We start from the raw sequence: 12,614 nt of genomic DNA, 5'->3' as shown, positions 1-12,614 counted from the left end.
ATATAGCTTCCAAAAAACTGGTAATGCACTTATAAAATGGTAAGTTCATGCAGTTTTACGTATAAATTTGTTAGCTTCCAGTAGATGAAAAAAACTGCTTCTCTGACATTAGACTACATCTTTGAAAATCAAACATGGAACCACTTTGCAATTAACGTGATACTGGGGTGGCTTCACCTTGGTTTGATATCACATGCTTTTAATAACAACCACGTGTAGTGACAGCTCGAGATCATAAATTCATTTCTAGTTGAGCAGAGAATCAGGCAGGAACTTACAGTGTTGATATCTGTATGAAAGAGGTACTATCCTCAGGAGGAATCCTTCAGGTTTGGAATCCATTATGTCTTAGAACATGGTCTATATTCATTTTAAGAATTGGCTTATTATTAGCAGTCACAATAATTGAATAGGAGAGATGTAGAACATTAAAAGATATCAAATATCTAAAAATCAGCTAAGCTAAATGACCGCCAAAAAATTACCATGTGTAAAAATTCGTGTGTTGTGGTTCTGGTAATTCGGGGGTGGGGGAAGAAGAAAAAATAAATATTTATCTCAAGTGCATTGATTCAGCTTGAAAAGCGTAGCTGCACAGCACAGTGCAGGGCATAGCCCTCAGTGTACACTGATTTCAGTTCAGCTCATCCAGGTGCTCTTATAGAACTGCACTCTGCAGTGGGTGCTCTGTAGGATCTTCCCGTCCATTTAATTCACTGCAGTGTTAGTTAATGGTACCCAATAGTTTAAGGTCTTACTATGAATGATCATGTATTTTATAGAGTTTGTAGCACACTGGTACATAAGCTTCTATTTACATAGTTTTCAGTATCTTATGTTGACGTTTTATAACTCTGTGTATAAAATGCACCTAAGCATTTGAGAAAAGTGTTTATATTCATGGATGCTAAAGGTACAACGTGCCTGATTTTTTTCTAGTAGTATGTATAGTAATTTCCTCTTTAGTCTCATGTCTTCCTATGCTTCATTTCTGTCTAATTGTATCTGTGACTCTCAACTCATTGTTATTTATGTGTTATCCCTTTGTACCTAGTTTCTCTTAAAAAGTTTAATAACTACAGTAAATGGGTCTCTGAACACCACTTGCGGCATTCAGTTCTTCAGTCAGCTAAGCTTCTAACTCCAAAGCTGTACTTTAAAGGGTATTTTAAGATACTCTCTAAAGGCATTTTCTTGTATCTTTGGTATTCACTTATAACTACAAGTATGCAAAGAGTGCAAAAAATCAAACGTGTTGAGAAACACAAAACTACAGCCTTACTGGTTCTGATGGCACGCCATTGCTGCAGTCCTCATTAAGAGTGGCTGCTGTCTTAGCCACACTGCAGTATTTCTCTATGTAAATGTCATATTTATTTCTGAATTATGTTGTTTTACTCCTGTGTGTTTACACAGTTCTGTTCAGTGCTATATTCTTGTGGGCTCGCTGGAAGAGTCACTTCAGAGTGTGAATGGAGGCATATACCATGTATCGGCCCATCATGATGATTTGGAGGACATCAGAGAAAGTATCCTCAACTACAGTGAAGAAGGGGGTGGGGAACAAGACCAAGTAAGGATCATTGTGTTATGTTACTATTACAAGGGGACTGCGGGCTCACCATGCTAATGAATATATGTATTATGCTGTTCCTTTAAAATGAGGACCTTAGTCTTTGTTTTGCTGATTCATTACTGCAATTGATAATTATTTGCAATGGTTTGTACACAAGAGTTCATGTTTTTTAAGCAGAGATAAATGCCTATCAATTTTTGATTGCTCTCAAAGCAAGTGATCTTATATGCATATTTAAAATTACTAATAGTGTGAGGTTAGAAGTGAAGAACCAACAGCTGATGTCCTTGGTTTCATGACTTGGGAGATGCTGTGGTACTCCCGTAATTGCTGCTGTAGCACTGAGGGTTTGAAAGAGCCTAACATGAACTGTTCTCCTTAGACGTATGTTGTCAACGGAAGGAAGACACAGACAGTCAATATGAGTGAACAATGAACTTCAGCTTTAATGGATAGCTCAGTCACCTTTTACCTAGTTCGAACATAATCAACTCATACATATTGCAAAAACTAAGCTCAGGATTGGCTAACATTTCCCGCTCTTTTCAGGTAGTTCCTCCTTCTTTTAGCCACCGTCCCGCCTTAGGGACTTTCCCAATCGCCCAAGGGCATCGTGTCCTTGAGCCTGATTGGCTCTCAGCCAGCTGCGTACGTGCCCAGACTCATGTGAGTTGAGTACGGTACTTTACTAGCCCATTGCCTCCTAACTGCCCAACATCCACATGTCCTATTTTACTTAACCATTCCTCCACAGACGTAGGCTGTCTATTCTTAGAGACTGTTCGTTAGAGTATTTTGTCCGCTATTCTGTATATTAGTTTTCTCAAAGGCCTCAGAGTTACTCAGACTTGACTTGTTAAGAAATTCAGGTACTCCATTTAAGCCTTAATGTATATGGGGGTAGCTGTGGAAGAAACTGTTTTAGGGATTTCTACACAGCGTTTTAAGCCATAACTTTGAGAGGAAGTTGCAGGTATTACAGATGAATAATTTAAATAGATTATTTGCTGACCCACAGATGTTTGCCATGTTAAAAATATGCATTGCCTTCTTTGAACTAGTTAATTTCATGGGTTCAAAAGGTGCCATGACACTGCAGAGGAAATAATTGTCAGGGCATTAATGTGACAGATCAAAAAAGCCAGTGCTAAAGAAAAAAAAAGTGTCCCAAAATGCAACATATCTTCAAGAATTTTTAGTAATAACATATTAAGAGTGTTTTACAAGGCCACGTGAGAAAACATTCTTGTAGAGTGTCCTTAATTTCTTGATAAATTACTGTGAGAATATTAAATACAGGTGCATTTTTCCATGTGATACATACGGCTATATACATAAATTCTGTTTTCTTTAGTAAGATGAACTTTCTCTGCAGCATTTTGCAATTTTGCACCTAGAAGGTCTATAGCTTAAGGAAATACACAGTTACTCTATGACAAGTATAATTACTTCTGGAGAGATCTTAAAATACACTTCTGATATTAAGCAGTTGAATCAACTAAATTAATGACTTGATGATCTTAATCTGAGGCTATTACTCCATCTTGAAGAAATGTTTTGAGTGAAGCCTCTGTCTATAGGTTCTATATACTGATCCTAAATTATTCAGATTTTGTAATTGCTTGGATTGCAGCTCCAGTACTCTAGTATTTTTAATACCTAACTGTTTGTCTAAATTAAAAAAACAACCAACACCCAGAATTACAATAATTTAGGTATATTATAATGTTATCTTAACAAAAGGATCCCAAAGGTACATTTATGTGGAACAGAGACTTTTGTCTTTGGAATGTTAGCTGAGAGTAGATATACTGGGACAAGAAAGAAGGCTGAATTACTGCACCTGAAATAAACATTAATATCATTAATAAAAATAAACATTAATATCATAATAACATTAATATCCTTCTTATTTGGTTTTTACAATCATGCCACTTGATAATTGGCAATTACTCCAAATTGATAGATCTTGAAGAGAAATTATAGTAGATGTTTGAACTTTAAATAGCTACTTTTGAACTGTATTTTCTTACCTTTGGTACTATACACAGTGTCAGGGTTTAGTGATGAAAAACACTCAGATCTGAATTTCAGAGCAAAAATTGGGACTTTTGTCATTCTTATTTGGCTTCTAATAGGAAATTAGACTTGATTTTTAACCTGACTGTAGCAATGCAGGGTGCATGGTGGTTTTTTGCTTTCTTATAGCTCATTGTAGGTGGCAGAGTAGGTTGAACAAGTCAATCCTTGTGTAGTGTTCACACTAAACAGACTGCCTCAGGATTGTTTGTTTCTTGTTGATGTCCAATAGAACATGGAATTTGGGGACCTATAGAGAATATAATAAATTTAACGTGAATGGTTTCTCACTACAGGATGCATACAACATGGCAGAACTGCAGGTGTCTATTCAAACCAGCCCAGCCTATTTCCTCTGCAAGAAGAAAGAAAAGGCAACAAATCTGAACAGCTTCTTTAGTGGTGCGTCCACAAGCATGCAGGAGCAGACCAAAAAACATCGGTGCCTACAAAACTCTCTTTTTCTAGTGCAGACTTTGGTCAGTACTTGTCAGATGTTGTTAGAAATGCTGACCACCACCACCAAGCTGTACCCTGTGACTCACTGCAAGTGTTTTACACCGAAGGAGAAGGCTCAGTTGCTAGCAGTCCAGTGCCCTGAGCTCCTCTGACCTGGATGAGGGTATAGTGTATGATGACATTAAAGACTGGGGAACAAAGTTTGAGAAACTAAGTGAATTGTACTTGCATACAGATGCAGAAGACCTGTAGATTACCAGGTATGCTATTTTCAGAGTTTTGGAAGCAAGTGTGAAGGACTTCATGCTCTTGCTGCTTACTTTCAATAATAGTGTACTACTGCTCTCACCCTTCTTTTTATTTTTTATTTTTTAAATTTTTTTGAAATTCCTACTTAATTGATGTATTTAGTAGCAGGAGCTTGTCTTTGGTCATTCTGGACATTTACTTTTGGGGATATTAAGTAAGGGGAAAGAATTCAGACACAACTCGGACTACTTAAGTGATTCACATAAAATACCTGAGAAATAAACATTTTTTTCCGTCACTAAGGTAATAATGGGCTCTTTGAGAGTTCCTTATGTTAGCTCATGTACACAACATCTCTCAAAGAGCTTGATATTACCTTAATGCAGGAAAAAAAAAGTTTATTTCTAGATAAACAAAATCCTGCCAAAAGGTTAATAATTAAAAGATGGTAGTTTTCAAAAATTATGCAGGAACTATTCTGGCTGCTAATGTATCATAGCAGTATGATAGCACAAAATAATGCAGCTCTCAGATACATGCTAGTAGAAAATCATGATTGTTTGGGGAACAAAGAGGGAGGAAATAACAGCAGTTGCTAGGGGTGAAATACCTTCTAAATTACCAATCCTCTTTTCAGACTGTTTAATGTTCAGCTATTATTGTTTGTTTGTTTGTTTTTAATAGAAAATATTTGGAAGAAAGAAGGCACCATTCATATGAGGTGTTGTAAAATGAAGCCACTAAAATAGCTTTGCTTACAGTTACACAAGTAGCTTGTTTGGGAGGTCTGGCTTTTATTTTCATTTTATAGGTTGGATTAATTTGCATGTTGTCCAAGTGAGAAATGTCCATGCAGTATCTTCTTTGTGCATGCATTTGTGACACACTTCGAATAACCTTGAACACTCCATCAACTAATGGCTACAAATTTCAGATGATGTGGCATTTTCATCAGGAACAGCTATGTGCCCTTTTTACCCATGTCTAATAGTTCTGATTCACAGACAGTACATGGGCTGTGATTTTATGATTTTACTTATATGCTTACCTGGGAGGAAACACAGGTTCAAGTATCGTGTCATGTTCACAAGTCGGGTATGTCAGAGTCTATAGTTCATTACTTTAGCAGTTGCAAAGCACAAAAAAAAATCTAGCATTTCCCCAGACAGCATTAATTGTATGTGCATTCCTTGTGTTCTTGCCACAACTATGGACAGACTGTCATTTTGGTCATTTTCATTTAATTTAGCTTGTAAGCTCCTTGGGGCAAGGACTGTCATCTCATTTCCCTATGAAGTGTCATATGTATCTAAAGCACCGTATGAGTAATAAATACGCCTTCTGTATATGGTGTCTCTTCCTTGCATCTATTTAAGGTTGACTGAAGCTTGGATTTTGCTGAATTACTTCCCTCTCAGCTTTGATCAGACACTTCCACGGACTACAACGTGCATGCTTCTCTGTCTGAAGAGAAGCTGAGGGAGGCAGCAGTTGCTTCTGACTGACATGTGGACTCAAGCTTTAGGTACGCACTGTTAATATCTCTGAGTTTTCCAGACAGACGGCTGCAAGCTTGCTGGGGCTACAGGCCAGCACTATTCTCAGATATGAATGCTTTTTGTAACAGACAGACCACTATTCTGAGAAGGAAATTACTAACTTTATGTTCAGTATTTACTCAAGTTGTGTTCCCCATTGGCTTTACTCTACAATCAACCCTCTGGCTGGGAATAGGGAGCTAAGAAGCTGACATGCAGTATGGCCTGCTGCTCTGAGCCTTACATTCACCACAAGCAACAGGACACTTACAAAAGGTGGATGGTTAACAGTGTCAGGTGCAAGAGGCAGGACAAATGGCATGGAGACTAATATATCTCATAAAGTTCCAGTTGTTTTCCTTTCTCTTCCTCCCTACCCTGTTATTTTAATTCATTCCCACAGGACTAAAAGGTTGAGATTTGCAACAGAATGCAATAAACAGAGGAGTCAGTAGTGCTTTGCTCCAACTCCACTGCATTTAAATACATTTCTGAGCTTCTGAGAAAAATTATAAACGTTTACCTTCCCAGGAAAGTGCCCTGATTATAGGGTATTCTGTGACATGGAGAGCTCAACATTGTTTAAGTGCTTAGACCATCTGTGAAATACTTGAATGGTCACTGGGTGGGAGTAAAAGCAAGCCAGACCACAATTCTTGTAGCATGGTGACTTTGCACTAGAGGAACTGGGTTGCTCAGCATAGTTGTAGAGTTACTCTGATTGAGATGTCTCCGATTTCCATTCCCAAACAGGCAATTTGGAAGCCAAGCTGAAGTTGCTCCTCTAACTACTTCCCCAATTGCAGCATATTTGTGATTTGTAATCATACATACACAAATAAACAAGCCAACCCTCAGAGTTGCTTGCGTTTGTAACTATAGTTACACTTTTTTTTTTTTTACATAATGTAAACCAAGGAGTCAGAAGAACTTCAAAACCTGTCTGCTGAAAAATCTTTTCCTTTCCTTCATATGGACTGAAATACAGCAGATTCCCTAACAGCACCTTTCTCAATCCATCCCACCATAAAAAACAAAAATATCTGATTTTCAAATTACTCAATTTATTTAGTATACAAGAGTCACTACATCTCTTTACAACAACATATAAAATAACTATGTTAGATCTCACCAGCAGAATTGTGAAAAACAAAATGAAAATATACTTATGGTCCTCAAAGGCTTTTCTCCCCTAAAAACATTCCAGCCACTTGATAACATTTTGCCTCTGTGATCTAAAAATGTCATTCAACGCCAACCATTCCACTGATAATGCACAGCTTGAGTCCTTCCAGACAATATGTAACACACATGAAATCATGACGGTGTCATTCACATAGCTAGTTATTTCAGATTTTGGTAAGTGCATTGCCACGAGTGTTGTTCATGGGGCTGCATCATACTTAATACTATGAAACAGTGATATCACTACAGCCGCTTGGAAATAAGGTGCATCAAGATGATGTAGATCAGGAACAGGTGAAGTTATTATAAAAAAAATGCACATGTATAATGCAGTAAATATATACCATAGTAAGACACAGAAAGTAGAGAACATATCCAGTCAAGTAAAACACCACGTACCTCCTAGAAATCACCTGGATTTAGAGACAACCTCTAGGAACAGGAAGCATAGCCCTCTGTACCACCAGTCCCCACAGACCAGTAGGTTGGCCAACACCACTGGCCGCCATGTCCAGCATGCCTTGCTGTGGCGGGCAAGCCTTTAAATTGGGGCAGAGGAGCAGCTGCTTGCTGTCTGAGTGCTGTGTTGACAAGTGTATGTACCTTTCCTCAGAGCTGGTAGGTGTTTTTGTTTCTTGACATTTTCTATTTTACTGTTTTAAAAAGATCATTCTTCTGAATGCTTTATTACACGGTCATTGAAATACACCCTTCATCTTAAATCTTTCAAATACAGAAGTGTTGGAATAGCTTGGAAGCGTCACAAACTACCTGGCCTTATTGACTGCTAGCTGCAAAAATTTCAAAAGTGGTTTGTATCTAATGCTTCAAGTTTCTGGTGTGCTACTTTGGGGGATATTAGTGTTATGCAAAAAATTGTTACTGTGGTAGTTCTGGATCAGGAGAGTTGTGGTTTTTATGTGTACCCAAGAACAAAGGTAGCTTGGATTTTATTTTAAAAAACAAATAGACCTTTTTATTTTCTATATTTTTATTTCTCTTGTGGCAAAATCACAGGCTGTGTTTTTGAAGAAAAAAGTCTACTTAAAATAATTGTTATAGCCTGGACTTCTAGTCAAAGCTGTTACCTACAAATAAATTGTGAAAATCTTGGGGTACCACTGGATCTTGGAATCTCTCATAAGAAAGTTACTGCACCTTTAAAGAAAGATAAAACCACATTTTAAAATAAGACAGTACAGCCTAAATACACTTTACCTTACATTTGCTTGTTTTCAATTACTGTAAGGCACTTATTGAGGAATTCACTGACCCATGCTTTCAGCAAGAACAGGCGTGCATCATTACAAGTCTAATTAAAGTTTTAATACTGATTAAAGTGTTTTATTATTGTATTATGTTAAACTGCAGTGGTCTCCAACCTCATTAAGAGATACAGGATAGAATTTACTCAGGAGTTTCAGTTGCACAGTTTAACAGTCTAGCTACTGTCAATGTTTGATTTAAATACAGTCTGACTAAAGCATGCTTTCTTTTTGTGTTAGCATGGAAGTATAGAAGGATGTTGAACACTGTTAATGAGTATTTACTGAATATAAAATTGTTTGAGCATGTGACATAACCATCTCCATCTCTTCAGTAATTTACCTTAGTACAACTGAAAAGGGAAAACATTTAAATCATTTGGCATTGGAACACAGGCTAGTTTTGGAAGCTAATCTTATTACACATCTTGATTAAATTAAATGTGGAATTTGCTATCAGTAGCACTTTAAGTTTCCCATCATTAGAAATTAATTGCAGTGGTAATTATTATAACAGAGTTATTTGCACAGGCCACGAACACTCTTATAGGTGTTCAAATGTTAATTCAACTAGAGATGCTTAATTATTACAGTTCTGTTTTTCATAAGAAACAAATGATCCCAGTGGATGTCTAATTAAAGTTGGGGTACTGTTAGACTTTTAATCAGACTTAATCTCTAATTTCAATATAAAACCAAAGCAGCCCTAAAACACAGTAAAAGTGACATATTATCTACTGAGCATTTACAAAGTCAATACAATCCACGAAATTCTAGCCTGGTAAAAAGACAAAGACTACAAACAAATCACAAATTCACAGGATTGAGGACTGCTTTCACGCAATCTTCCAAACCAATTTAAAAAAATTGTGGTATCTTAGGCTAAAGAGCAAGGATACAGTGATTTTTGTAATAAAATAAAAGGCCTTGTGACTGGAATAATGTAAAACAAAGCTCTAATACCCAAACATATTTAAATACTTAAGGTTCCTGTCAATTTTAGGGGTGAATGTTTCTTCTGTAAGGTTGGCAGTGTTCAGTTTTGGTATCTTACTTTTGGAATTCATGTGGGGAGAAAATTGCTCCCCTATAGTTCATAAACTACATACAGAAAATAATGCAAGAGTCCAAGCTGAGAAATTCGTGTTTTGTTTGTCCTGAGCATTCTACAAGGATATTTTACAAGGATACATGCAACATGTATCAGGCATGCTCCAACCTTAACTCTCACTAGAAATAGGTAACACTCCATCGTTATATGCATAATGTTATAAAACAGTATGTTTCTTTATCACTAAAAATGCAGGACAACGATTAAAGTTTTATTCTTTAAACTTGTTTGCTGATTCTGCAATCACACCCACAAGCTTAGAAACTCGTATCCACATACATTCCCAATGAATTCAAAAAAGAGGCACTGAAAGAGCATAAGGATCTGTCAAAATAGATCACATTGTAAGATTAAACCCTATTTTTTTAATTAAAGATTCACAAAGATAACACATACTCAGTATAGAAGTAGCATGGCCTACTTTCATTGCATTTCTGTAACTTTATAGTAAAAATCCAAAACGGTGAGCAGAACTTCATAGGCTAGCTATTCTGCAGTGGTCATGCAGGCTGCTCATTTTGTGCGTCTTTCAGCTGGTTACAACTTGAAAACAATTTCACAGGTATTTCAAAGGTCAGATTTTATAATCAATATGGTCCCAGTTAGCATTTATGAATCATTGACAATTCTGGCAACATCAAGAATGTTATCAAAACTAAAACTGTCTTAAAACAAAAAATCAAACAAGAAACCATCAATGTAAAATGTCTCACAAACATGAAATGTTTGTAAACTTCTGTATTTTCTAATGTGGGTTCTGCCATTAAAAAAAATAATGAACTTGAAGCCATTGTTGGAAATGTTATTTATACTTAGCAAGTTTGTAAACATGGAATGTTTTGTTTTGAAACACTCTAATGAAGCGTAAAGTATAAGAAGGCAGATTTTTTTTAATTTCCTCACAGAAGCGAGGATACAAGGAAGGCTTCAAATCAGGTTCACTCTCTCCCAAACCATCCATGATCTGTAATGAAATTGAACAGCTTTATGAAGATTTATAAAATAACAAGAAACTGAAAACAACCTTGGTGATACAATCAGGGTTAGACTGGCCAGATTTGTTAACAGTGACTGTGTGAAACAAGTGAGAGGAAGAAAGTAACATGAAACCAGTAAGATTTACAGTATCATTGTTTCTCAAAATGCTAACTTGTCAGTGGCAAATATCTGCTTTGGGTTATGTGGTCTGCTACGGTTCCATGTTAGCTCTAGAAATGTTTGACAATTGTACTTGCACAACAGAGTAATACAACTGCTCACTTTCCCTGAGGGAACCAAAGCTATGAAGTGATTTACCCTGTGAAAGGGAGCATTATTTGTGTTCTGTTAATCTGATGCTCAGCACAAGTGATTGCTTATTTTGCATAGGCTGAATTCCATCAAATACTATTAAAAGCAAGGAGGGTTCAATTTGGCAATTTTGAGAATGTCTAAAAGCTCCATTAGGTTTTACTTGCTACACTTATGATGAATTGGAAATAACCGAAGCTACTCCAAATCCTAGCTGAGCTTCAACAAGAAGCTAAGCAAAATATTTTCTGTATAAATATTGTATGAAATACTTACATGACCATTAGCTGTATCAAGCAGGTCACGTAACCTACAGCCTCTACTGTGTCTTCTTTCATAGCAAATACTGTCTTCTAGGATCACATAGTCTGTGCCAAAGGATTGCAGTATTCTGTAAACATCTTCAGGAGATCTCTTGGCATAGATCTGATAAATCTATAATAAAAGAAAACTGAGTCGTAAGGTAAGTGCATAATCACTACCTATTTGTTTGCTCTTTCATGATTCTGTTATTTTGAACCAGAGGAAGAAATGAGATTGATAATCCACATGATAGGTATTTCAAAAACAAACAAAAAAAAACAAATGAACAAACAAACAAACAAACAAACAAAAAAACCAACAAAACCAACAACCCATCTTTATTCAGTATCCGTTTACAGTCTCTACAAGATGGTATGCATACTGTAATGCACAACAGTGCTGCTGCTGGCTATGGAACTGAAAGATACTGCTGCTGTTTTCAGAAAGGCCTTGGTAGATGCCTGTAAAACTTTCAGAATGTCTAAACTATAGGAAAGGATAACAATCCCCCCTGTGTAGAGTTTCTCAAGGTAATTTCTATATAAAATTTCTATATAAAATGTCATGTGCTGTTATATCTGGGAACTCAAGGGCAAATCAGAAAGTGCTCCATGTGAGTGTTCCAACTGGGCAGCAGGATCTGTAAATGGCAACAGTACCTAACAGTTTGTTCAGAACAAGCCTGAGCATCTAGTTCAGTTATTCAGACATACCAGCTGTCAGAAATGACTTAGCAGATGCCCAAAGCACTGAGTTTCACAAATGGAATTATATTCTGGAACTGTATCTGAAAGTAAGTTAGAGCAATGCATAAGCACATGATGTCACTTGCACTATGCCATTAGAGATTGTACGTGTTTTCCTGAATGGAGCCAGCGACATGAATAGGAATTAGCTTAAGCAATTGCAATACTCTTACCTGTTTTGTTCTCTCTCTCAGATGTTTATCCTCATAATGTGGATGATTAGTTAACGTCCGTCCAGTGCACAGTTTGACTCCTGCTAATAGCTGCATGCTTCCAGCAAACACTGCTGTGTTTGGAGTGTTTGACCTAAACAAATGTTGATAAGTCTGAGGAAGTCTCTGTGGGGGTATTTTTGCATCACTTGTTACAGATCCAATGGAATGAAAAACATTTTTGTGTCTTCATTATTCAGGGACCAAACTGTTAAGCAACCATGTTTTTTCTCAAATATGAGGCCTTAAAGTCCAATATTTCCTTTAATGATGTACACTTGAAAGTGTACAATAAATCTCAATAATAAATACATACTCTGGAACTGTAAATAACAAATGCATTATGAGGAAACTTAGGGAAAACATGATCCTGAAAATGTTAACTAATTCCACATTTCATGTGTTTCTTGGGCTCATAGAACCTCTCAATATTCATAATTTTCTACATCCTAATTATTTTTAAAAAATCAGGAAATTTATTGTGACATACATTTGTATATGATGCAAGGTATTCTACATAAAGCAGATAATCTGAATGCAAAAACTTGTTCCTGGTATTCATATGGAATGAAAATTTTGCTGTGTCACACATATCAATCTT

General features: G+C 36.5%; 1 protein-coding gene and 1 pseudogene across 5 annotated transcripts in view; one reads left to right on the top strand and one right to left on the bottom strand.

The window, feature by feature from the left end:
* LOC311214336 (neural-cadherin-like) overlaps window positions 1-4,366 on the top strand; it is a 64,011-nt pseudogene extending 59,645 nt beyond the window's left edge. Inside the window, exons 32-33 of the transcript in view lie at window positions 1,417-1,573; window positions 3,952-4,366. The product of the transcript in view is annotated as a neural-cadherin-like (transcript). The remainder of the gene's footprint in view (window positions 1-1,416; window positions 1,574-3,951) is intronic.
* Window positions 4,367-7,088: 2,722 nt separating this feature from the next.
* Window positions 7,089-12,614, bottom strand: part of DPY19L3 (dpy-19 like C-mannosyltransferase 3) — a 35,335-nt gene continuing 29,809 nt past the window's right edge. For 2 of the 4 annotated variants that reach the window (XM_084294409.1, XM_084294410.1), the window contains 3 exons: window positions 11,975-12,107; window positions 11,029-11,187; window positions 9,701-10,426 (listed from right to left, as the gene is read on the bottom strand). In XM_084294409.1, the coding sequence (XP_084150535.1) occupies window positions 10,265-10,426; window positions 11,029-11,187; window positions 11,975-12,107 (454 nt within the window). In that variant the 3' untranslated portion in view covers window positions 9,701-10,264. Of the gene's footprint in view, window positions 8,245-9,700; window positions 10,427-11,028; window positions 11,188-11,974; window positions 12,108-12,614 lie in introns of those variants that run through there. The other 2 variants (XM_084294411.1, XM_084294412.1) reach the window with 2 other exon arrangements.

The sequence above is a fragment of the Netta rufina genome, assembly GCF_964035555.1.
Source record: "Netta rufina genome assembly, chromosome: 13".
NCBI lineage: Eukaryota > Metazoa > Chordata > Aves > Anseriformes > Anatidae > Netta > Netta rufina.
The sequence above is the reverse complement of the archived record's forward strand: the minus strand, read 5'-3'. Positions and strand labels throughout refer to the sequence as shown.